We start from the raw sequence: 27,744 nt of genomic DNA, 5'->3' as shown, positions 1-27,744 counted from the left end.
GTGAAAAAAAAGCTTCATTCCTGGAAGAAAAAAAAAAAAAGGAAAATAGGTCTTTTGGAATTCTTAGTCCTGGAGCTCTGTTCTTTATATATCCACTTGTTCCATTGTTAAATAAACCCACATATTTAAGAGTGACACATTCTCATAACTAATGCCTTGTCAGGCCCATGTGTCTTGCTAAAAATGGACCTTGATGACTGCCATTTCCATTTTTTTCCCCTAAGAAATAATTTGATTATTTTTATCCTGCTTCTATCAGTGCTTGCAAGAAAATGGTTATCTTTTTGCAAAAACCATTTTTAAAATAAACCATATAAGCGCTCAACCATGGACGAAGCGGAAAGTTTTCTTAAAAACATCTGTGTAAGTCACACACACACACATACTCGCTGCCCTGTACAAAGTGAAAGTGAAGTCGCTCAGTCGTGTCCTACTCTTTGTGACCCCATGGACTGTAGCCTACCAGGCTCCTCTGTCCATGGGATTTTCCAGGCAAGAGTACTAAAGTGGGTTGTCATTTCCTTAACTGGCTTTAAATTTGGAGTAAATGCTCTTCTGCAGTAACATTGTTTTCTGCTCAGCCTTTAATAATATGTGCGTTCCAACATCTTACTTTGTGCAAACCTGAATATCCCCCAGAAAATAGGTAATTTAATAAAAGCGGGTGATATGAATCACCCAGAGACAATTTGAATTATTATCTGTGGATAATTCATTATGCACATATTTCTAGTGAGATTCTTAAATCAGCAGGGCTTCTTAATCAGAGACTTTCAAATTTTGTCTGTAATAACTAGAGACTTGACCCATAAATCAGCAAATAGGCCAGCAGGCTCGCCACATGCTTCACATTTCTTCTTGGGAGAAAAAGGCACTTAATTATCCTGAGGTCACAGGAGAAGGGAAAAACGGACATGAAAGTTGTTGGAGGTTTTACAGCAAAGTATAACTAATTTCAACATTGTCTTCAAAGTGAGCTCATGAAAAGATGATAATGAAAACATCTGAAATCAAGGTAGGTGTCTTAGAGAAAGATGTTTTAAATGTTCACAAGAATACTCTTCCCAACCAACCCTACCTCTCATTTCCAATCTCAAAGTTGAGCATTTTTGTCTTCATGTTACCAGTTTTGCAAATTAAATTTCTAATATGGTAGACATGGATAATGAGGCTGAATTTAATAAGGATGAAAATGTCTAGTCACAGACTTGGAAGATAAGACTGTCAGTAAAAGAATCAAGTTGAGCCTTTATTTCCAGTATCTTTCCTTACCCCTACTTCACTAGAAACTCTCCCTCAATACTCTGTCCATTCCCTACTCTTTCAGTCTTATTCTTCCACCTCCCATAGTAAAAACCCACACTTGGTGAAAGACTCTATATCTTATAGTACAGCCTGAAGCTGGCAAGCTTTACCCTAACCCTAACTCCAAGGGATTAAGCCCTGGAAGACTTAGGTTCAAACCCCAATGCCCAGGAGCACTGACTGAGTAGCCGTGTGGCTGGTCTAATGTCCAGATGCCCCCTTCCTGGCTGGTGCCCTCATCTCCTAGCTGCTGGTGAGTGGAAAGAGCGAGCTGCTCACAGCTGTCCTCTTCTCTAGGAAATTGCTCTCATATAAACTGAAGCCCCTTCTCCCAGGAGACTTAAGGCCCCCTCCCTCCCAGAAGCAGCCATCTGCTACTAACTGACTGACAAAAGAGTACAAAACGCCAACCATCTCAAGGGGGGACCGATTCTGTGTTGCTACTTGTGCCCCAGGGCGCCCCTGAGATGGGGCTGCATTCTGCCAGTGTCATCAAGACAGCTTCCTTGTGTAGCTCTCATCTGCTGCCCTATCCTGCTTCCCTCCTCCCCTTCTCCTAAGAGCACTTACTCAATGTGTCACCTAAAAAAGAATCTGTGCTCCAGGCATTGCTTTTAGGGAACCCAACCTAAGATGCATTGACTCAATGGACATGAGTTTGACCAAACTTCGGGAGATGGTGAAGGACAGGGAATGCTGTGGTCCAAGGGGTCGCAAAGAGTTGGACAAGACTGAGCGACTGAACAACCACAACAACCTAAGATGCACTGGGACCCTGGACTCTCACTCAACATGTCTATTAGCAGCTCCCTCATAGGCAATGTGAAGATGATAATACACATCTCCAAGCAAGATAATACAGCAAGACTGCTGTTCAGGTTACATGAGAAAACTAGTGTCAAAACCTCTGATCTACTGAAATGCTATTTGAATTTAAGGATTATGATGATTTACTGTAAATGTATGACAGTAGGTATGTTACTTGTCCCATGGGTGGAGTGGAGCAGAGCCGAGTATACTTCCATGATAAAAGAGCTTCTTCACTTCACTTCTGCTTCTCCTCTTACTTCACTAGGTTCACACTGCTGGCTTCTATGTCCCAGCCCCACCTCTAAATCCAGACAGCACTGGCAGCGAGGGAAAAGCACAGGCCACCTCCTTCCATTTCGAGCACAAGATGAGGTCCTCCATATACTGAAGACTTATCCCAGCTCTGACCTCTCTCTGGAACCCCAGACTCACATTTCCTGGTGTCTCTTTGGCAATTCCATGTGGCTGTGTGGCTGACACCTGACTTCATACGGGCAAAGAGTTACTGCTGACTCCCTGTCTCTCAGCTGGCTTCCCCACAGCTGCCCACCTTCCTCAATGCTGTCAACGGTTGCCTTCCAGAGAGCTTCTTAAGACAGAACTCGAGGGATAGTACTTGCTTCCTTTTTTTTTTAATTTCACCCTCCGTGTACAATCCATCAGTAAACTCTGCCAACACTTCTTCCAAACTCCACTTCCCTCCATTTCCACTTGCAATGACGTAATCCAAGTCCCCATCCTCTCTTACTTGGACCACTGTACACAAGATGTTCACAGCTACATCTGGGAGAGAACAAGGCCAAGCAGAACAGTTGGTCACCCTCTTACAAGGTGAGGCGGAACATCTCCAGCTCCAAGGCAGGGAGCACCATGGAGGAACCTCAGGGAGGACAGGAGCATCTGGGTGGTGAGAGGACTTAGTTAGGAACCTGATGGGGCATGGTGCTAAACACAAAATGTCCTTGGACAGGCTTTAAATCTTGGTGGTCTTTCTTCTTATTGTTACTTAACTTCTTAGTTTGGAGAAAGTTTCAACCAGAGAAATCATTGAGAATAGTACAAAGAACTTCCAGATGCTTTTAACCTTGATTTGACCATTTTTAACATTTTGCCATATGTGCTGTGTTATTCTTTCATTTTTTCTGAACCATCTGAGAACAGACTATATCTTTATGCTTCTTAATCCCTTAATATTTCAGGGTGTATGTCCAAAGACCAAGATGACACAGTTATCAAGTTAAGGACATTTAACACTGATGCAATATTTTCACTTAATCAACAGCCTATATTCCAAACAAATAAATTGTTCCAACAATGTCCTTTATAATAAAAAAAAGAAAACACTTTCATTCCAAGGTCGCATTTTAGTTTTAATCTAGGTAATAAAGAAGAAAGAAAAAAAAGTGGATTTGATGAGATACTTCTCTGTAGAAGGATTTTAAGTTTAAAAATGTATAAAAGGGAACCACTGCTAAAGATTTGAGGTCCATTTTTCTTATTAGCTGCTTTATTTTTACTCTTTGAGAAAATATGTACGAGTGCCTAGAGTGTGTCTAGAAACCTCAGCCAAGTTTCTTCTCCTACTTGAAACTTTACAGTTTTATCTGTAAATTAAGGTTAGTAATAATATTTTCAAACAATTTTTGAGAAGATTGGATAAGAAGGATATAGATCTTTGAGCAGTTTCAAAACTAGAAAGGTTTGCACAAATATAAATCAACATCTGTGTTCTTAATAATGATATTCTGTATCAGGGCCATCAGGTAGAACTTCAGAAAGGGACTGAAAAACCCATGATGAGGATGACAAAATTATGATTTAAAATAGACTTGTGTATATGATTTTTCTGCTGAACTCAACTGTGTGGAATCCCCACTGAACTAACTTTGTGGGAAAACAGGGTGTGGATATATGAGGACAGATGGAAAACATAGCGGGAAGCATTTGACATAATGGCACTGTGGAAAGGCAAGACAAAGCTGAAGATGAAGGATTTGGCTTTGAGCACATGACCATCAAAGGTATTTAGAGGATAGAGGAGATAATGGTAGTGACTTCAGAGCACTTGAGTTAGATTCAACAAATGTTTGAGACAATACTTCATCAGAAGCCTTGCCGTGAGCTTGCAGATGACACATATATCTCTATAAGACCCCACAGGTTTCTTTTTCCCTGAAACTCAAGGAAAACAATCATATAATCCTCTCTCTATCTCTATGCAGCATTTTGAGCCAGAAAGACCTGGGTTCGAAGTCCGACTTCCCAAGTGGCTATCTGTGTGAATTTGAGAAATATATATTACTTGTGTAAGTGGATTTTCTCATCTGTAGACTAATACCTAGCTCACAGAGTTGTTAGAATAAAGGAACTTTCAAAGTGTGGTCACACAGGAGCAGCTGCAGCACCACCTAGGCACTTGAGATGCCAATTCTCAGGCCCCATCTGAGACCTGCTGAATCAAAAACTTTGAGGGTGGGGACCAGATGTTTGTACTTTAACAAGCCTTACAGAGGGGTACTAGGCAGGCTAGAGTTTGAGAACCACTGTTTTAATAGACTAAACAATGTCATGTATTTAAATAACTCTAGCATAAAGCCAGGCAGCCACATCACAGAGTAACTGAATAAGTGTTAGTGCCCTCCTCCGCCTCTCCCACCTTCCACAACTCAACCAACATACAAATGCATGCTCATGCACACACACCCCAATTGATAATTGTTTGGAATACTGTACATGAAGGAAAACACTACTGTCTCAAAATTATATACACTAAGACCTGAAAGTATACCTATAAAATGATATGTTTCAGGATAATTAGTAACATCAGCGTTGTCACACCTTGCCTACTTGATAGTAGTAGGCCTACTGGGAAAATAGTCCATCAATAAATATTTGTCAAATGTTTATCATATGTCCAACTCTGGTTGCTAGAGAGGATGTAAGAAAAGTAGAAAAATTGTTGCTGCCTTCAAAGAGCTTAGTGGGGAAAAATGAAGATTATTAAAATTGATTGAACATCTACCATGTGATAGGACTGTCATGGTAGGAAATTATCTTGATGAATTGGGAGACTCCACATACACTATCAGAAAAGCCATCCAAGAAGACAAAGAAACAGAAAAGCTCAAAGATCAAATTATAGTGTACAAATTACAGGATTTGAATTGACTCAAAATGTACAGTGAGAAGGAAACAGAAGGAGATAGTGAGAGAGTCAATTCCTAGGTAGGTTGATAAGAAGTCCAGGGCCCCCAAGGAGGAGAAAGGGGTATGCAGTCCCCAAGGAGGAGAGAGGGATCTGGGGTTCTCAAGGAGGAGAAAAGGACAAACATTTTTTTCTTTAAGCCCAGAGCTGATGATTACACAACAAAACAACTCATCTTACTCAAGGATATATTTTCCCTTAAACTCTGTACCAATGACAACCATGTATCCTGCTTGAGGACATGTTTCTCCTTCTTGAGAACCTTCTGACTAACCCTGTCATCTTAAAATGTAAATTGTGGGAGTGGATCTAGTAAGATCTTTACAACCTTGAGACATTTTTTTTGATTTATTGTAATAACCAATTAAAAAAGTATATAGCTCCCTTGCTAAGACTAGCAAGGGGGGCACTCCCCATCCTCCTTCTGATGTCTATGTCAGAAGCTTTCTCTGTTCCTTTTTATACTTTATTAAAACTCTGCTACACAAAAGCTCTTGAGTGATCAAGCCTGGTCCCTGGCCCCAAGGCTAAATCTTCATCTTCGAAGATCACAAATCTGACATTGTTCACTGTAAGCTATCAATCGACTGGGTTAACACATTTGGAATGGGGAGCAAATGATATGGAAGGACCACAATAGCTGAATCATAGGTTTTATAGAGTTTATGTGTCCTGTATCTTTTGGTCACAACACCTACTGATGTTGTTACAAAGATCATAGTCAAGAATGAATAAGGAGACTCAGCAAATGGAACTTACCTGGAGACAATATCTTCTTCCTTTATCAATGTGATGAAGGGACAAGTATGCCTGGCCACTGCTATAATACACTGATAATCTACTGAATAGCCACTGTACTACTACACACTGTGTCTGTGTGTCTCAGAGGATATGAGAGGCTGGAATTGGTGTCACTAATGGGTGGCTGATTTAAGAAATCTATAATTCGTCTGAATATTTGGTCTGACTTGGTCCTTTTTCTCACTGTTCAACATACATGCTCTACTTACCTTATCATGTCTAATACATCTCCACCTATTAGCAATGTACTGCTTCTCTATTTCACCTATTATCTCAATTTCTCTTGTTTTCTATATAGAACATGAGAATATTCTTAAATAATGAAGCAAATATACGTTTTTAGGTACTACATATAGGAGGTTTCCACATATCTTCTCATTTAATTCTGACAGTTAAAGAGGTACAAAGACACAATGCTCTGAACAACAACAATGCTCCAGAACACTAGAATGCAATATATAGTTAATCAATGGCTTGGTAATATGGAGCTGCTGCTGCTAAGTCGCTTCAGTTGTGTCCGACTCTGTGAGACCCCATAGACGGCAGCCCACCAGGCTCCCCCGTCCCTGGGATTCTCCAGGCAAGAACACTGGAGTGGGTTGCCATTTCCTTCTCCAATGCAGGAAAGTGAGAAGTGAAAGTGAAGTCGCTCAGTCATGTCCGACTCCTAGCGACCCCATGGACTGCAGCCTACCAGGCTCCTCTGTCCATGGGATTTTCCAGGCAAGAGTACTGGAGTGGGGTGCCATTGCCTTCTCCTGTAATATGGAGGCCACACACTAGAGATTCTGGTAAGGAAAACTGGTCTTATTCAATGAAGAGTTCATGGAGGAGTTGTTTCTGTACCTAACCTTGAAATAGGAGAAGGCAATGGCACCCAACTCCAGTACTCTTGCCTGGAAAATCCCATGGACGGAGGAGCTTGGTAGGCTGTAGTTCATGGGGTCGCTAAGAGTCGGACACGACTGAGCGACTTCACTTTCACTTTTTACTTGCCTGCATTGGAGAAGGAAACGGCAACCCACTCCAGTATTCTTGCCTGGAGAATCCCAGGGACGGGGGAGCCTGGTGGGCTGCCGTCTATGGGATTGCACAGAGTTGGACATGACTGAAGTGACTTAGCAACCTTGAAAAAAGAGAGGGACCCTACCTGAAACAGAATGTGTGGGTGTACTCAGTTGCTCAGTCGTGTCTGATTCTTTGCAACCCTATGGATTGTAGCCTACCAGGCTCCTCTGTCCATGGGATTCTCCAGGCAAGAATACTGGAGTGGGTTGCTGTGCAACCTCCAGGGGATCTTCCCCACCCAGGGATCGAACCAACTTCTCTTATGTCTCCTTGCATTGGCAGGTGTTTTTTTTTTTTTTTTTTTTAACCACTAGTGCCACCTGGTTGCTCAAACGGTACAGAATCTGCCTGCAATGCAGGAAACTGGAGTTTAATCCCTAGATCGGGAAGATGCCCTGGAGAAGGGAATGGCTACCCAATCCAGTATTTTTGCCTGGAGAATTCCATTGACAGAGAGCCTGGTGGGCTACAATCCATGGGATTGCAAATAATCGGACATGACTGAGTTACTGTGAACAGGGGTATGTGTATTACCAATGGAGCAAAAGTGTAAATATGGAGAAATATGAGCAATCACTGATAAGGAAACAAAGTCACATTTGACTGCAAAAAAGAGGTACGTCCAGCTAGGAGAAGGTGGAGCTGATAGAAGGAGACAGCCATAATAATTCAAAGAGAAAGTTGGACTTGCTCTTCTAACCCAGTGGTCTTCAAACATTTTTGATGCTGCACTCCTATTAGTAAAATATAGGGGGTACTCTTTCTGTGGTAGATTTATTACTGCTCAAAATGCTTGCTGACACTCCCTGTTTAGAATTAAACATCCCTACTATATTGGTGTCCACCTCAGCCAATAACCTTGCTTTGGCTAATGAAACTGACTGAAAATGATACGCTCCACTTTTGAAGGTTTAAGAACCACAGTGAGATTCCACCATATTGAGCTTTTTAGCAATGCCCCAGATAGGGGATGCCCCTCACTCTTGGTTCTAAAATGAAAATGGCCTGGAGGCTACAGCCGCCCTAACAGGGGCAAAAAATACGAATCAAAAATAAACTTTTTTTGTATGGCACTGAGATTCTCAGGTTGCTTGTAACTTAGCTCACTAACGCAGCTTCCAGTTAGCATTGTTTTGGAGGTTCTGGCCAGTATCATAAGACTAAAAACAAAAAAGTCTTCAAACTGATAAGGAAAAACACGTTTCTGGGCAGGTGATTACAATTTCCTATGCAGAAAAATCAAGAGAACTTACAGATGTGCTGTGCTTAGTCACTCAGTTGTGTCCAACTCTTTGTGACCCCATGTGCTATGGCCCGCCAGGCTCCTCTGTCCATGGGGATTCTCCGGGCAAGAATATTGAAGTGGGAATCTTCACAACTCAGGGATTGAACCCAGGTCTCCTGCATTTCAGGCAGATTCTTCACCATCTGAACCACCAGGGAAGCCCAAGAATACTGGAGTGGGTAGCCTATCATTTCTCTAGGGGATCTCCCAAACCAGGAATCAAACAGGGATCTCCTGCAGGCAGATTCTTTACCAGCTGATCTACCAGCCGGTAAAGAATTTAACTTACAGACAAATTACTAGAATTCATAAGGTGGATTGGCAAGATTGCTGAATACAAACTCAAAAAAAAAATCAACAGATCTTCTATATCTCAGAAAAAATTAATTACAAGGCATATTTTTTTTAAAGTGCTACTTAAATTAGCAGCAGAGATAAATGTTTCTAGGAAACAATTCAGCAAAAGCTGAGTAAGTCCTTTATGGGAAAATTATAATACTGTATGTGCGTGCATGTGTGTGTGCTCAGTTACTCAGCTTTGTCTGACTCTTTGTAACGCACCAGGCTCCTCTGTTCATGGAATTCTCCAGGCAAGAATACTGGAATGGGTTGCCATGCCCTAATCTAGGGGATCTTCCCAACTCAGGGATTGAACCCACATCTCCTGCATCGGCAGGGGGTTTCTTTACCATTGTGCCATGCTTAGTCGCTCAGTCGAGTCCGACTCTTTGCCACCCCATGGACTATATCCCACCAGGCTCCTCTGTCCATAGGGATTCTCCAGGCAAGAATTCTGGAGTCGGTTGCCTTGCCCTCCTCCAGGGGATCTTTCTGACCCAGGGATTGAACCCAGGTGTCTCACAGGTGGATTCTTTACCATCTGAGCCACCTACCACTAGCACCACTTAAACACACCAAAGAAAACTTAAATAAGTGGAGAAATAGAGCATCATCCTGATTTGGAAGACTCAGTATTGTAAAGATGTCCTTTCTTCCCAGCTGGATCTATACAACCAATGCTATTTTAATCACAAACTCAACAGGGTTAGTGTGGAATTTGACAAGCTGATTCTAAAATTATACAGAAGAGAACTGAACCAACAATAATCAAAAGAAGAAAAATAAAGTGGGCAGACTTGCCCTATGAGATACCAAGTTGTAGTTAATGGCTATAATAGTTAAGACAATGCATTTCACCAAAAAGGAAATTAAAATGGCCAGAACATATGAAAAGATGCTGAGTCTTGCAAATATTCGGGAAAATAGAAATTAAAGTCATAAGATACCATTTTCCATATAACAGAGTGGAGAAATCAAAACATCAGATAATAAACAAGGCTTGACCAAAAGATGTAAAACAATGTATACTTTCATCTGCTGCTGGTAGAAGCTCAATTTTGGAAAAGAAAATTTTAACATGCACATATCTATGATCTAGTAATTTCATCTCTATGTATACGCCCTAGAGAACCTCTTGCACATGCACTAGGCGATGTAGAAAGAATGCTTATGGCAGTCTCATTCTTCAGAGAGAAACACTGAAAACAACCAGGTCTCCATCAGCAGCAGAAAGATCATCGGACTGAGATATATTCATACACTGGGATGCTCTGCAACAATGGACATGAACAAACTGCAGCCCCATGCATCAACATGAATGAGGCGGAAAGATGCAAAATTGAGTGAAAGAGCCAGGTCACCAAAGAATGCAACCAATATGAACCCAATTGTTGACCATCCCAATCATGGAAAACTAAGCAACATATTGTTAAGAAATATATTCATGTGCAGCTTTAAAAAGGGAGGGGCCTTCACCGGTGGTCCAGTAGTTAAGAATCTGCCTTGCACAGGGAGCCCAGCCTGGTGTTCTGTGATGACCCAGAGGTGTGGGTTGGAGGGAAGGGAGGGAGGCTCAAGAGGGAGGGGAAATACATATAATTATGACTGATTAGAGTTGTTGTATGGCAGAAACCAATGCAACATTGTAAAGCAATTTTCCACCAAGTTAAAAAAAGAAAGAAAGAATCCACCTTGCAATGTAGGGGACATGAGTTCCCTGTTTTGGGAAGATCCCACATGGCACGAAGCAACTAAGCCCGTGTGCCACCACTACTGAGCCCACGTGCTGCAACTCCTGAAGCCCGTGTGCCCTAGAGCCCATGCTCCATAACAAGAGAAGCCACCGCAATGAGAAGCCCTCACACCACAACTAGAGGGTAGCTCCTGCTCGCTGCAACTAGAAAAAAGCCTGCGTGCAGCAATGAAGACTCACCACAGTGAGATAAATAAAGAAATCTTAAAAAAAATCTCTGATCATTATACTGCGTAAAAGCGGCAGGCAAATGAGGAGGAGGAGTCACAAAGTTTTCTACAACAGGACAATCAAACTAGGAAGGACAAAGGATAACATGCCGTTTTCGTAGTAGACCTTTCCAAGTGTGAAGTGTGCATCTACCTTCTACATTAACCAGACCTCCTCAGAGGAGAATATAATCAACCTTTGAGAAATATGGTCCCTTTCTTCAGACACCAGTCTTGTCATTTTAAGGTTAATATTTCTTTTTCATCCCATACAGGGGGTTGTACTGATCAAAGGCTTGCTCTATACACACATTACTGATTTTAAAAAAAAAAGCTTTGATCAACTTTATGTACAGGGCTAATCTGTCAATATGATACATAAATTCTTTGTCTCAAAAATGTATAAAATTGTATCTCTAATTCCCGACAAATGGAATAGTTCTTGGAGCTCCCTAGAATCTGTTCCCCGGGTTATAATCCTTTATCTGGCTCGAATAAAATTCTCTTTTCTTTCTTCTAAAGAAAAACCTATAAAGCAAATGGGCTAATTGTCAGTACAAAATCCAGGCCACTGGTCACCTGGGGGATTAGGGACAGGATCTCCAGGGGGCTTCAAAATGTTCAGTCTGTGAAGTTGGAGGGCAGGTCCATGAATGTGTATTTTATTGGTATTATTTACTTTGCATGTGTGCACTTGAAACTCTTACATGTACAATATATTTCATAATAATTTCTACATTAATGGGCATAACCATAAATATATAAATTTTATATATAACTATGTACTCTATATGTCAGTCACTCAGTTGTGTCTGACTCTTTGCAACCCCATGAACTGTAGCCCACCAGGCTTCTCTGGCCATGGGATTCTCCAGTCAGAAGTACTGGAGTGAGTTGCCATTCCCTTCTCCAGGGAATCTTCCCTACCCAGGGATTGAACACAGGTCTCCCACATTGCCTGAGATTTTTTTCTTTTGTATTGCAGATTCATTACCGTTTATGTAGGAATAATAAAACACATAAAAAGAGCCATTTTTAAAGGATGGGGTAAAGGTAAAATAAAACATTCTTTTAATTTTCTCCATGGTCCCCCAAAACACTTCTGTTATCAAATTGTAGAAGTCTGGCTTCATGTTCTGAATATTTAGCTTTTAACATCTTAAAATATCTTAGCTAATCATGATAGCTTCATGTTAGCTAATCTTCTCAAGACTGATATACACTTAAGGTGATGTATACTGTTAATGACAGTGGATGTATATTAACTTTTCAAATGGTCTTCTTTAATAATTTACAACTTTCTGGATAACTTGTTAGATTTTATAAGATTGTTACTATTGTTACTTCATAATATGACTGATAAAGACCTAGTTCCAAATGTAGGAGGAGTGTCAGCTGCTCCATTTACTTGTATTATTCTTGATATTTTCATCCATCTGAGGATCCATGGTAAGAATCTCTTGAAGCCTTTATCAGTGTCTCACGAGTCCATTCAAACTTGTCAGTATAATCTGTAAATCTTCTCAGCTAGGCTTACAACAACTGTAACTCTTTCTACTATCTACTGCTGTATAACTACCCCCAAAGTACAGGAGCTTAAAACAATAATTTAATATTATTATTATTAAATATTAAAATTAAAAAAAATTAAAATGTTGTGAGTTAAGAATTTGGACAAGAGATGGTGGGAACAGTTAATGTCTGTTTCATGGTGTTCAGGACCTCAGCTGGGATAATTTGATTGTGTACAGCCAGCCAGGCAACTCTCTCTCCATACAGCTTTTCCATTTGGCTAGCTTGTGCTTCCTCAGAGCATGGTTGCCCTGAGGTTCTAAAAGTGCAAGGCGGAAATTATTAGTCCTTTTATAGGCTAGACCCACAACTAGCATAGAACACTGCTGGTCAACTAAGGCACTAAGGCCAGCCTAGACTCAAGTGGGAGGGCAATCAGATTCCACCTCTCAGGAGTAAAAAAGAATCTGCAGCCATATTCAGTCTTGCATAGAAATATATCACCAAAAGTGAGGCACTGGAGAGCCTAACCTTCCCCCAGAAGTGGGACCTGAAGGTTTCATACATCGACCCAGAAAAAGAACCAGGGTTAGGCAGTTATTCAACACTAGCAAAGCTTGTTGCCTTTCTTTCTTGATAAAAATAAATACAATTAGAAATTCCTGTATTCCTACAGGGGCACCTGCTCCTTTCTAAGTAAAGACAGGCATTATGAAAGCTTGAAAGAAGCAGCGATCACACTGAACTGAAAGATGCAAATGGGTGATTTGCTATGGCTCTACAACCCATGCTGCTGGGTTGCAGGCATTTGAACATTTTGAAGTAAATGCTCTCAATTGGCTTCCAAATGCCAGCTTCTTGTTTTCATCACACGGTGGCCCAGCTTCGCGTGCTGGACTGGCTGCTAGGTGCCGCTTTGGCAGTCTCTGTGCACCCTCTGACAGGTGGATGGGTTACTTTCACAGAGCCAGAGGCCTCACAGCTGCTAATAGTAATTATACTTGTCAGCAATGTATTCCCCTCAGGAAACTCCTGCTGCTTCATTAGGGCTAATTGCCAATAGGCAGTGCAATTTCCTAGAAGAGGAGGGGACATAAACCTACAGGGAGTTGACAGAACAGCTGTGTGAGCTCAGAGAAGCCAGATGTGGCCATGTGCCATTAAAGTGTAGCTGAGGGCTGCTGAATGCATTCAACCCAGTTCAGGAACACAAGAATTTGGTGAGGGAGGCCAAACTCCTCTCCAGCTTGACTCTCCTACCTGCTTTCGTGGAAAATATGAACACAGGGACCTCCCTGGTGGTCCCCTGCTAATGCAGGGGAGGTGGGTTTGGTTCCTGGTCAGGGAACTAAGATCCCACATGCTGCAGGGCAACTAAGTCAGTGTGCTGGAACTACTGAGCCTGTGTGCTCTAGAGCCCATGAACTCTCACAAGAAAAGCCCCCACATCACAATGAAGACCCAGTGCAGTCAAACAAACAAAGAGAATATGAACAATACCTCACTGGACTTCCAACTTTAAAAAATTCTATTCTGAAAACACATTTCCTAACCTTATACAGGACGTGGGCATTGAAGAATTTCCCTATAACTGGTGTCATTAATTGATGTACCGACAATGTGTCTAGATGTATATCCACACTCATGATATAAGATGAGGTACTCTGGTGGGAGTCAGACCATATACAGGGACTTAAAAGTGAAAGTAAGGACTTTGGTTTTCTTTATTTTTTTTAATTTATTTATTTTAATTGGAGTCTAATTACCATACAATATTGTAGTGGCTTTTGCCATACATTGACACGAACCAGCCATGGGTGTACATGTGTTCTCCATCCTTAACCCCCCTCCCACCTCTCTCCCCATCCCATCCCTCTGGGTCATCCCAGTGCACCAGCCCTGAGGACTTTGGTTTTCAATATGAAATGAAAAGCAGAGAAGTGCCCTGATCCTGCATGCCAAACTATCAGTCTGTTTACTCTGTTGACAACAGACTGCTAGTGAGCAAAGGTAGAAGCAAGAACACCCATGGGAAAGCAACTGCAGTCAGCAGGGTGAGAGAGTTTGGGGGTTCAGACCAGGGTAGTAATGGGAAGGGAGAACACTGTGGATCTATTTAGAAGGTAGAATCAATAGAATTTCTGGAGGGATTGGATGTGGAGTACGAAAGACAGAAATGCAGATGATTCCAAGGCTTGGGGCAGAAGTAATTCTGCCAAGGGATGGAGCTGCCGTCAACTGGGATGAAAAAGGCCATGAGATGCACGATACTGGATGCTTGGGGCTGAATGGGGAGGGAGGAGGGAGGAGGGATCAGGATGGGGAACACATGTATACCTGTGGCGGATTCATTTTGATATTTGGCAAAACTAATACAGTTATGTAAAGTTTGAAAATAAAATAAAATTAAAAAAAAAAAGGCCATGAGAAGGAGAATAGGAGGAAATCAGGAGTTCAGCTTGAAATAATGATTTTGAGATGTTTGTCTGATGTACAAATGGAGCTGTCCAATAAGCAGCAGGATGCGTGTGTCTGCAGTCGAGGAGAGAGGTCTGGACTGCATGTAAATCTGGGAGTCATTGATACTTTCACAATATCTGATCATTTTAAGATGAAATGGGTTCACTGAGGGAATGAGTGTAGACATAGGAAAGAATGACTGAAAACAAAGCTCCAGGACACTCTCCCCTACGAGAGCAGGGAGGAAAGGAGGTGCCGGCAAAAGAGACTGGGAAGGAACAACCAGAGAGGTAGGAGGAAACCCAAGGGTAGAGTGTCTCAGAAGCCACACAGAAGGAAGTGCAATTAATGGATGATGGCTGCTCAACTCTGTCTCATCACACTGACTGGTCAGGTAACACGAAAATTGAGAGTTGACCACTGAATTGGTGTACAGAAGTCTTCAATATTTAAAATCAAAGTTTTATTACTTTTCTTTATCTTAACCTTTCATATCAGCAAAACTTTTACAATGCTAATTTGGAAGAGAGTATGGAGAAGGAAATGGCAAACCCACTCCAGTATTCTTGCCTGGAGAATCCCATGGACAGAGGGGCCTGGCAGGCTACAGTCCATGGGGTCACAAAGAGTCAGACACGACTAAGTGACTAACACACACACACACACACACACACACACACACACACACAATGTCACTCCCTTACAGAGAAATCTACTTCTACTATTCTTTTCTATCCTCCAGATTTTAAAAATTGATAAATAATAAAAGTACATAGTAAAAGCCCCCTGTAGTATGGGGGCTAAGGTATAGTAGAAGTGAGAGATGTGTGGCACGTATTAGTTGAGTAAGCAGAATGACACACTTGCACAGCTTCTGATATAAACGTGATCACATCTCCTGATTATAATTAAGTGTCTTGCAAGAGCCTCTACTTCTTCACATCTGCAGAATGTCTCACTTAGCGCCTCTCCAACACTCCCAATTTGTCTCAGAACCCTCAAGGCTTCCTTTTGATCCCAAGTTAAAATACTGCTTTTGGGTGAAATGTATAATCCAGGCTAAGACACTGAATTCTCAAACAACATTGCTTGAGTTCAAATCCTAGCTCCATCTCTGTATTAGTCAGCTATCCCTAGGTTATGCCACCTAACAAACAAATGTTAATTACAACAATAAGTATATATTTCTCCCGCATTTGACATATGGGCAGCTATGGGTACCTGTGACTATGCTGCTGACTCTGGGTCATGGTAGGGGTCTGTTCCATGTGTATTTTTTTCCCATGTGTCTTCTTAACTGAAGGAGCAATCATGAGAAATGCCTGTTCTGCTGCTGCTGCTGGTGCTAAGTCACTTCAGTCGTGTCCAACTCTGTGTGACCCCATAGACGGCAGCCCACCAGGCTCCCCTGTCCCTGGGATTCTCCAGGCAAGAACACCAGAGTGGGTTGCCACTTCCTTCTCCAATGCATGAAAGTGAAAAGTGAAAGTGAAGTCGCTCAGTCATGTCTGACTCTTCACGTCCCCATGGACTGCAGCCTACCAGGCTCCTCCATCCATGGGATTTTCCAGGCAAGAGTACTGGAGTGGGGTGCCATTGCCTTCTCCAAATGCCCGTTCTAGTGGAAGACAAAAGAGATGAATTCATACTACGCAAACAATTTTAAAGATGTCACATCCATTCACACTCCTTTGGCTAAAAGTAAGTTACATGGCGTGGTTTCTACCATCAATTCTTCCCTTCCCTGTATGTGCTGTTTCACATATCAAAAATTAGGACTTATTTCTGATCCTCAGGAACCTAGACTTCCCTTGTGAACTTGCCTTGACCAAGCTGGTAAGAAGTGTCACTTGAGGATTTTCAAGCCCAAGTCTTAAGAAGGCTGGCCACTTCCATGTCCTCTGTCTTAGGACCCAGTTGGCATGCTGGAAGGAATTCCAGACTGGACTACAGAATGAATAGAATCTGTGTGAAGTGAAGATCTGAAAGATGAGAGGCCATCCTCAACATTCCAGTCTCAGCTAGATCCTAGGTGATATGGATGCATGGCGAGATTCCAATTAAGACCAGCAGAAGAACCTCCAGCTAAGCCTCAGCAAAACCTCTGAATCATGAGAAACAATGAAGTGGCACTTTAAGCTACTAACTTTTGGGGTAGTTAGTTGTGTAAGAACAGCTAATTGGAGCGCCCTGGTCAAGTCTTAAATCAATGGAGCAGGGACGTATACTTCTCTATGAGGTTTGTACAGAGGAAAGTGACTATTTTTTAACAGTAGTACAATTTCACACAGTCCTTCAGTAACACTGTTAACTGCTTCTGCACTGCGTGTTTCACCTGCTGATCTGGAAATGGGAGTTGATTTTTTAAAATTTGTTTTAAATTGGAGGATAATTGCTTTACAATATTGTGTTGGTTTCTGCCATACAACAATGTGAATCAGCCATAGGTATACATATGTCCCCTCCCTCTTGAGCCTCCTTCCCAACCCCTCAGCCCATCCCACCCCTTTAGGTTGTCACAGAGCACTGAGCTGAGTTCCCTATATTATACAGCAAATTCCCATTGGCTGTCTATTTTAGATGTGGTAATGTATATGTTTCAATGCTATTCTTTCAATTCCTCCCACCCTCTCCTTTCCCTGCCATGTCGAAAGTCTGTTCTCTATGTCTGTCTCCATTACTGCCCTGCAAATAGGTTCACCAGTATCATTTTTCTAGATTCCATATATATGTGTTAATATAAAATATCTGTTTTTCTCTTTCTGACTTACTTCACTCTGTATAACAGGTTCTAGGTTCATCCACTTCATTAGAACTGACTCAAATGTGTTCCTTTTTATGACTAACATTCCACTGTATATATGTACCACAGCTTCTTTAGGTATCACCTCACACAAGTCATATTGAGTCATATTGAGTGTTGCACTCAACATGCCAGCAAATTTGGAAAACTCAGTGGTGGCCACAGGACTGGAAAAGGTCAGTTTTCATTCCAATCCCAAAGAAAGGCAATGCCAAAGAATGCTCAAACTACCACACAATTACGCTCATCTCACACACTAGCAAAGTAATGCTCAAAATTCTCCAAGCCAGGCTTCAACAGTATGTGAAGTGTGAACTTTCAGATATTCAAGCTGGATTTAGAAAAGGCAGAGGAACCAGAGATCAAATTGCCAACATCCACTGGATCATCAAAAAAGCAAGAGAGTTCCAGAAAAACATCTACTTCTGCTTTATTGACTACGCCAAAGCCTTTGACTGTGCGGATCACAACAAAGTGTGGAAAATTCTTCAAGAGATGGGAATACCAGACCACCTGACCTGCCTCCTGAGAAATCTGTATGCAGGTCAAGAAGCAGTTGCAATCAGACATGGAACAATGGACTGGTTCCAAATTGGGAAAGGAATACATCAGGGCTATATATTGTCACTCTGTTTATTTAATTTATATGCACAGTACATCATGTCAAATGCTGGGCTGGATGAAGCACAAGCTGGAATCAAGACTCCTGGGAGAAATATCAATAACCTCAGATACACAGATGACAACACCCTTATGGCAGAAAGCGAAGAGGAACTAAAGAGCCTCTTGATGAAAGTGAAAGAGGAGAGTGAAAAAGTTGGCTTAAAACTCAGCATTCAAAAAACTAAGATCATGGCATCTGGTCCCATCACTTCATGGCAAATGGGGAAACAATGGAAACAGTGAGACTTTATTTTGGGGGCCTCCAAAATCACTGCATATGGTGACTGCAGCCATGAAATTAAAAGATACTTGCTCCTTGGAAGAAAAGCTATGACCAACCTAGACAGCATATTAAAAAGCAGAGACATTACTTGTCAACAAAGGGCTGTCTAGACAAAGCTATGGTTTTTCCAGTTATCATGTATGGATGTGAGAGTTGGACCATAAAGAAAGCTGAGTGCCAAAGAATTGATGTTTTTGAACTGTGGTGTTGGAGAAAACGCTTGAGAGTCCCTTGGACTACAAGGAGATCCAACCAGTCCATCCTAAAGAAAATCAACTCTGAATATTCATTGGAAGGACTGATGCTGAAGCTGAAACTCCAATACTTTGGCTACCTGATGTGAAGAACTGACTCATTGGAAAAGACCCTGATGCTGGGAAAGATTGAAGGCGGGAGGAGAAGGGGACGACAGAGGATGAGATGGTTGGATGGCATCACCAACTCGATGGACATGAGTTTGAGTGGCTCTGGGAGTTGGTGATAGACAGGGAAGCCTGGCGTGCTGCAATCCATGGGGTCGCAATGAGTCGGACAAGACTGAGCAACTGAACTGAACTCGCACCAGTCAAAATGGCCATCTTCAAAAAATCTACAAACAATAAATGCTGGAGAGGATGTGGAGAAAAGGGAACCCTTTTACACTGTTGGTGGCAATAAAAATTGAGATAGCCACTATGGAGAACAGTATGGAGAATCCTTAAAAAACTAGGAATAAAAGTACCATATGATCCAGCAATCCCACTACTGGGCATATATCCTGAGAAAACCATAATTGAAAAAGACACATGTAACCCAGTGTTCATTGCAGCACTACTTAACAATAGCTAGGACCAGGTGGCACAGTGGTAAAGAATCTGCCTGCTAATGAAGGAGATTCAAGAGACTCAGGTTCGATCCCTGGGTTGGGAAGATCCCCTGGAAAAGGCAATGGCAACCCACTCCAGTATTCTTGCCTGGAGAATCCCATGGACAGAGGAGCCTGGTGGGCTACAGTTCATGGGGTCACAAAGAGTCAGACATGACTGAGATGCTAACACACACACACAGGATGTGGAGGCAACCTAGATGTCTATGAACAGATAAATGGGAGTTAATTTTTAATGTAACCATCTCATTAGATTGTTGTGAGGGTTAAATAAGTAGATAGGGTTAAATAAAGGCATATGACACACCCAGACTTGGAATGAAATGTTAGATATTTTTTGTTCAATCCCTAACAGGCCTCTCGCTCTTACAGGTATTGCTTTGTGGCACCCATAAAGTCACTACAAGCTGTGACCCTTACTGTAGTAAAGACCTTTGCAGGCCACAGACATTCCTCAACCAAGGACAATAGCACTCTAGCCAATTATTTAACTCTGACCAACTTGATATACACATGCTCAGTTATTACCCCTAAAGCATCTTTTATCAGGAAAGACCTCCAGCCTGAACTACACACACCCTGTGTCAGAAACAATCTCTCATCCACCCACATGGAGGGCCTGGTACTGGACCACGATCACTCATCAAGGCTTCTTCTCTTGTGGTGGTGAGTCCCTTTGGGGCCTTTCATGGCCTTGCCAGTGACAAAACTCCATCAGGACCATTTCAAACCATGAAAGAAGAGAGACAGAGATCATAGTCTCTTTTCTCTCAGAAGACCGTTTGGTCCCTGAGGATATTCACCCATCTCTTCCCCAGAAACAGCTCTGTGTTGTACCAAGTATTGGGAGAGAGAGTTTTTCTCAGAACCTGAAATGATAATGGTAGTTATTATATGATAGAGAAATTTCATATTTTTTTTTCTTCTCTTTATCCTTCTCTCAGAGTATTTTGGGTAGCTTTTTCTTTTTTTTACAATGAGAATGTATTATTTATAACTGCGGCTGCTGCTAAGTCACTTCAGTCATGTCCGACTCTGTGTGACCCCATAGATGGCAGCCCACCAGGCTCCGCCATCCCTGGGATTCTCCTGGCAAGAACACTGGAGTGGGGTGCCATTTCCTTCTCCAATGCATGAAAGTGAAAAGTGAAAGTGAAGTCGCTCAGTCTTGTCTGACCCTCAGTGACCCCATGGACTGCAGCCTTCTACAATAAATCAAAGGAGAAGAAAATGTGACTGCTTAAAAAAAAATTCCCCCAGGATACAGGTACATGTATGGCTGAGTCCTTTCCCTGTTCACTTGAGCCTCTCACCACATCGTTAATTGGCTATATCCCAATACAAAATGTTTTTGGTTTAAAAAAAAATTAAAATTAAAAAAATCCTCCCAGTGGTGTCTCAGTATTTAAACATATAATGCTATTTAATTATACAAATGTAAGGTTGTTTTAACAAATTCCCTGGAATTCATGACATGTTAAGTTGATGTTGGAGTCCTGACCACTTAGTGAATTAGAAGAGAGCCCAATTTTTTTAAACCAAACATTTCTAAGCATCTCTAGGGATGCTTATCAGCATGCTTGAATCCATCTTGATCATTCCCTGTATTTTATATGCAGAATGAATCTTCCCTCCAAATGCTCAGGCTCTGGGCAAAAAGGGAGCCACCTGTACAGACTTCTAGTTCTCTTCCTCTGTGAAGACTCGTCCTGACCTACAGTGAGCTGTTTGACAAGGTTGAGTTCAGTATTATTCAGGTGGTGTATGCTGAGACCAAGAGACTGGGAGATGACTGCCACTGAACCCCAGAGGAAGGGCCATGTCCCACCATGCCGGGCCACACCAAGAGGAACCAGGGTTGATCAGGAAGCAGAGGGAGTGAGGGGGAAATGTGGGGAGAAGCCTTTCCCATAAAGGCAGGGCAGGGTATGCTGGTTTAGGATTGGCTAGTTTGAATCATTTCTGCAAGCTCTTGGGTGGGAGGCACTGCCCTGAGTGATCTGATACTCGCCCTGGGGTGATTAAGGCAGGGGAATATTAGCTGGGAGTCTAAGGCCAGACTGAGGAGATGGGGTTGTGTGTGGTCTGGACTGGTTAGTTTGCACATGAAAGGCTGTTTGCTATCCCTAGAAATGAACTGACCATGGGAAGAACAATTACCCTCTGGTCACCTGTCATCCGCGCCCCAGATGTCAGAGCATCAAGAAGACAGAAAATCAGAAAATACAGTTAAGGGCTTCCCTGGAGGTCCAGTGGTTGGAAGTCTACCTTGCAAGGCAGGGGACACGGGTTCAATCCCTGGTCTGGGTAGATCCCACATGCCGCAGAGCAACTAAGCCTGTTCACCACAACTACTGAGCCCACACTCTGGAGCCTGTGAGCAGCAACTACTGAAGCCCACAGGCCCTAGAATCCACATTCCATAATTGGAGAGTAGCTCCCTGTCGCTGCAACTAGAGAAAGCCCACGTGAGCAACAAAGACCCAGCACAGACAAAAATAAAGAAATACTGTTTAAGTGCATTATAATATGAAAGTATTTTTTTTTTAAATAAAGAAAATACAGTTAATACATGAGCCTCTATTATGGACCATCTTTGTGCCTTAGACCAGTTTCTACATCCTTGGACCTTTAGAGGGTTGGGGGCCATTGTCCAATTCTGCCCACAGGAAATGTAAGGACTCGAGGCTCTCAGATCAGAGTGCCCCAATCCACACATTGCTTTCTTTTTAAAAGAAATATATTTCTTTTTCTGAATTAAGAACTGAATTTATACTACTATGCCATTTCTAAGTATCTTATTTGTCATTTCTTGCCCATTTTTCTATTATTTTTTCCCAGTAGATTCTAATTTCCAAGAGACAGGAACAGTGACTTCCTACTCATCATTGCATTTCCAGATGCACACAGTTCTAATTACTATTTAGATATTTATTAAATAATTTCATTAATAGGTTCAGGAAACAGGACATCTGGGAAAAATATATGAATGCAGGTGTACTATTCTCTCTCCACTATTTATGATTCTTGAGATTTTATGAACCAAATTTAAAACAGGAGAAAATTGTTTCCTAAAATCAGTGCTCATTCCTTTGCCTGGACCAGAACTAATTTTTTTTTAAACAACTTTACCTACAGATAACTTACATACTATACAGTCCACCCATTTTAAAGTGCGCTAATTCAACAGTTTTTAGTGTATTCACAGAGTTGTGTACAGTCACCATAAACATCCCCAGAGATTCTCAGAAGCATTTGCTAAACAAACAAAAAACCTTAGATTTCTTACTAACCCTCCTCTAAGGCATCTTCCTTCTCCTCTATTTTTCCTAAAATACAGTCAGAGAAATGCTTAAGTCAGAGGAGACAGGAGAGAGGAATAAAGGAGCAAGGGAATGCTGAAGCACAGACCACAGCAACTTCCTCTCCTGCCACCATGGTGCCATCCTTAGTTTGGGTTTCTCAGAAAGCTGAGCTTGAGACAGGGGTGTAGGTCATTTACTGGGGAGGGGATTCCAAAGTGTGAACATGAAAGTTAAAGGGGAGCCAGACGGGGAAGAAAGAGCCAGTGTAAGGATGCTTGAATCCGTTTTCAGGGACTCGATCCCACCAAGACCCCTGAATAGCCTACTGAAGACCTAGCACTGTCCACCTGGCAGGCTGGTGTATTACTTATCCATGGGCTCATGATCCCCATTGCTTGAGGGTGGCCTCCAGGGACAGCAACCCTTGGGCAGTGCTTCAGTGATGATCCAGCATGTTCCTGGTACTGGAGGAGGTCTGAGGCAGAAGGTACCAGCAGCAGTGAGGGGCGAGTGACTGCAGTCCCTACCACTGCAGTCGAATCCAGGAGCATGCCCCTTATTTCATAACAGAGCCATATACCATGTGTCCCCCTCACATACGATGGCATGCTTTTAAAATTACTTTTGCTGAACTGTAATTGATATGTGATAGAAGGCATAGATGAGGAGGAGACACAGTGATGAATTTTCACAACTGTATATGCCCATGGAAATCCACTTCACGTGAAATATGAAACATTTCCATCATCCCCAAAAGTTCCTTGTGCCACCTGCTTGGAGCCAATCCTTGTCCACACCCAACCCCGGTCCTGATCCCAGTCAACCCCTGCCCTGACTTGTATCACCAGAGATTAGGTTAGGCTGTTTCAGAACTGCACATAAATGGGGACTTCCCTGGTGGTCCAGTGGCTAAGACTCCATGTTGCCAGTGCAGTGGGCCCAGGTTCGATCCCACATGCCGCAGCTAAAGATCGCGCATGCTGCAACTAAAAACTTGAATAGCCAATAAAGAAATAAGTATTTTTTTAAAAAGAACTGCATGTAAATTCAATCATATAGTATGTATTCTTAATTCTGGCTTCTTTTGCTCAACAAAATGTTCTTGAGCTTCTCACATGATGCTGTGTGATCAGCGGATTCTTCCTTTTCATGGCTGAGAGGTCTTCTATTGTATGAATATGCCACAACTTCTTGATCCATTCTCCAACTGATGGAAATTTGGACCACTGCCAGTTTGGGGCTATTTAGGAGGAAAACTTATGAACATTCTTGTACAGTCTTTTGTGACCATTATAAATTTCTTATTTTATTAAGGTCTCTTTGCATGTGTAGTCTCTTTCTCATAGTCTCTTTCTCTGCTTTATAAATCTCAGTGCAAGATGGAGAAGGAGTCAGAAAAAAAAGAGAAGGGAAGGCTCTGCTCCATTCCCTGGAAGGCCCACCACATCTCCTGGCCAAGCAGGCCATGTGTCACGGGAAATGGATTTAATACACGTGTGGAATGTTATATAAAAAGCAGTCAGAGTATTTTTTTAATATGCCCTTGAATATAAAAAACATGAGCAAAAGGCATCCCTAACTTCTTAACAGTACCTTTAACATACACGCCAGGTATTCAGAGCTTTTAGTTTCTACTTGTTTGTGGTAAAATTTGAATTTCTTATGAGTATGCATTCTTTTGTAATCAGAGAAACAATAAAGATTTTTAAAGTCCATTCAATGTGGGTGATTCTCCAAGAATGTGTCTCCTCTCCTTGAAAAATCTCTGTTGTGGCAGAATGTAATGGTATCAAACACTATATATATATATGCATATATAATATATATATAATGTATATGTATGAATATAGAGAAAAGTACGATAAATTTAACATAAAAAAAAGAACTTGAACAGCCTAGAGCGGAGAATAGAGAATCAAATTATGGCTCCATTACCCTCTCTCAGAAGAAATAGCTGAAATATCTCCAAATAAGATTAGCATGATAAGGAAAGTACAAACAGCAAAGATATTTAAATCTAGAGATCAAAACTGCTTCTTATGCATCACATGAAATCAGAGAATCTGAGGGGCAGACCTGTAAAGATCCCAGGGGCTTCTCAGCAGACATTTTGCTCATGGGTGTTCTCTTCATCCCAGATGCTCTTCAAGGTGGTACAGCGGGGGATCTCACCACGAACCCCCTCCAGCCCGAGGCTCTTCATACCACTACCCCCCAATTTTTTGCCTTCAAGTCTCCGCTGCTACAGTCTCCTAGCCAGGCTGCCTCCATCAAATCCTCTGGTTCCCATGCCCCAAGTACTGACTTCTTTTGACTGCCAAGTTTCTGACTTACTATCCTCCCAGGGGACAGTTAAGACCTTCCCTCTCCCTGCGGGAAACCAGTACATTTTAGCAGTGGCCTTCCTGAGGCATGCCCTTGCCTCAGTGGTCTAAACTCAAATGCTAGTTTAAGTGGTGGGGGTTCCAGGCCCTCTAGGAAGAGGGTGTTTAGCACAGAGCTATTTAAGGGCCAGGCAGAGCTTCCAGTGAAGGCATGCACACAACCAACTCCTTCACTGATGGCTTGTCCTGCCTCCACTATTTCCCCTCAAGGATGGAGATTCTAAAGCACAAATTCATGAAGAGCAATTTTTTAGCTGCCGCTGGCACACAGCTGAGAATTGACTTGGTTCTCACTATGGAGCCAGGATGTGTCATGCTTGGAAAAGCTATTGCAGCAGTGGGGTGATCTCATTAAAATCATAAAATAAACTAAAGCAATCAACACTGCATCCTTGGAAGGCTAGAAGCAGGTAGGAGCTCAGAAATTGCTGGAAGGCAGAAAGTTCCCTTTTCATGTCGGGGAGCAAAGATATCGGCTCCTATTCCTGGGCTAGGGTATCTGAATGCACGCCTCTCTGCCTAATCACATACCTTGCTTCTTTGGCACTTACATGCACAAACTAATCCACTGTGATATATTTAAAAAGTCAGCATCACACAGCAATTTTCGTATTTGGTACATACTCAACAGAAAAGCTTACGTATTTTCATGAAGAGGCATGTGCAGGAATTTTCTTAGCAGTGCTGGTCATGATAGCTTCCAACGGGAAGCCACAAAATCATCACCAACAGAAGAATGGATAAATTAAGACAGCAAGGCGAATGAATGATCACATAATACAGTTGGATACCACAAGCACAATACTGAGTAAAAGAACCTGGGTAGAACAGCACAGGCTGTAGGGTGCCATCTACATAAAGCAGGCAAGTGTTACTTTCATATGCTATTAGGAGTTAGATAGTGTTGACCCACACAGGCATGTGCTGACTATGCAGGGGGCGTGACGGAGCTCTTGAGGGGCTGGACTTGCTCTGATTTTTGTTCTGGGTGCTGTTTTCCAGCGTGTGATCAGCTTTTGAAGCCTCACTGAGCTGTGCACTTATGATTTATGCACTTTTTGGTATGTATATTATACTAATAATTTCATGAGAACTCATTTGACAGGCACAAAGCTTCAGTTAAGCAAGATGAATAAACCCTGGAGAGCTGCTGTCAACAGCGTACTTACAGACAACAGTAATGTATCATACACTCAGAAACTTGTTAAGAGAGGAGAGCTCATGTTAAGTGCTCATACCACAACAAAGTTTTAAAAAACTGAAATCATTAGAAAAAACTCTCAACATCAGACTGTGACAGATGCTCAATGACTGTTAACTGCAGTGAAGGAAGTCGAGAGGAGCAGAGGTGAATGGTTAAGTGGTACAAAGGTGTGAAAGTGACTGTAGCCCGCTAGGTTCTTCTGTCCATGGGATTCTCCAGGCAAGAATACTGGAGTGGGTGGCCATTCCCTACTCTAGGGGATCTTCCCAGCTTGGGATGGAACCCAAGTCTCCTGCACTGCAAGCAGATTCTCTACCATTTGAGTACCAGGGAAGCCCAGTACAAGGGTGTTGTTCAGTCACTAAGTCATGTCTGACTTTTTGTGACCCCATGGACTGCAGCACACCAGGCTTCCCTGTCTTTCACTGTCTCCCAAAGTTTGCTCAAACTCATGTCCATTGAGTCAGTGATGCCATCCAATCAACTCAACCTCTGTTGCCCCCTTCTCTTCCAGAGTATAAGGGTGTGCTCTGTGGCTAATATTTCTTGAGGAAAGAACTTCAAAAAGTAGAGAAAAGGAAGTGAGAAAGTGTGTTAAATTTCAGTATGTCCCTACTGATGGCCAAAAAGCATATGAAAAGATGCTCAACACTACTAATTATTAGAGAAATACAAATCAAAACCGCAATGGGGTCTCACCTCACACAGGTCAGAATGGCCATCATGAAAAATTTACAAACATTAAATGCTGGAGAGAATGAGGAGAAAAGGGAACCCTTTGACACTGTTGGTAGGAATGTAAATTGGTAGAATTGCTATGGAAACAGAATGGAGGTTTCTTTAACAACTAAAAATAGATTACCATATAATCCAGAAACTCTACTCCTGGGCATATTATGTGGAGAAAATCATAATTTGAAAAGATACACGCACCCAGGACATTGCAGCACTATTCACAATAGCCACAACACAGAAGCAACCGAAATGTCCATTAACAGATGAAAGGATAGACAAGATGTGGTACATATATACAGTGGAATATTACTCAGCCATAAAAACGAATGAAATAATGAAATAATGCCATTTACAACACAGATGGACCCAGAGATTATCATCCTAAATGAAGTAAATTAGACAAAGACAAATATCATATCACTTATATGCGAGATCTAAAAAATGATACAAATGAACTTATTTACAAAACAGAAATAGATAAACCTATGGTTACCAAAGGGGAAAGGCAGGGGGAGGGATAAATTAGGAATTTGGATAAACATATACACATTACTATATATATGAAATAATCAACAAGAACCTACTGTATAGCACAGGGAACTTTACTAAATATTCTGTAATAACGTAAATGGGGAAAGAATATGAAAAACAATAGATATATGTATAAGTAAATCACTTTACCTGTAGGTCTTAAACTAAAAAACATTGTAAATCAATTATACTCCAATATACTAAAAACATTTTTTTAAGTTTCA

At 41.9% G+C, this 27,744-nt stretch overlaps 1 protein-coding gene across 10 annotated transcripts in view; it reads right to left on the bottom strand.

Moving 5' to 3' along the window:
- Nucleotides 1-27,744, bottom strand: part of LOC129639096 (uncharacterized) — a 229,641-nt gene that overhangs the window by 154,836 nt on the left and 47,061 nt on the right. Inside the window, exon 3 of one of the 10 annotated variants that reach the window (XM_055563983.1) lies at nucleotides 2,243-3,015. The exons of 8 other annotated variants lie outside the window; for them this stretch is intronic. In XM_055563983.1, the coding sequence (XP_055419958.1) occupies nucleotides 2,639-3,015 (377 nt within the window). In that variant the 3' untranslated portion in view covers nucleotides 2,243-2,638. Of the gene's footprint in view, nucleotides 1-2,242; nucleotides 3,016-27,744 lie in introns of those variants that run through there. One more of the 10 variants, XM_055563984.1, reaches the window with a different exon arrangement.

The sequence above is a fragment of the Bubalus kerabau genome, chromosome X (genome assembly GCF_029407905.1).
Source record: "Bubalus kerabau isolate K-KA32 ecotype Philippines breed swamp buffalo chromosome X, PCC_UOA_SB_1v2, whole genome shotgun sequence".
Classification (NCBI taxonomy): domain Eukaryota; kingdom Metazoa; phylum Chordata; class Mammalia; order Artiodactyla; family Bovidae; genus Bubalus; species Bubalus kerabau.
Note: the sequence above shows the minus strand (reverse complement) of the source record. Positions and strands in the feature narration are given on the sequence as shown.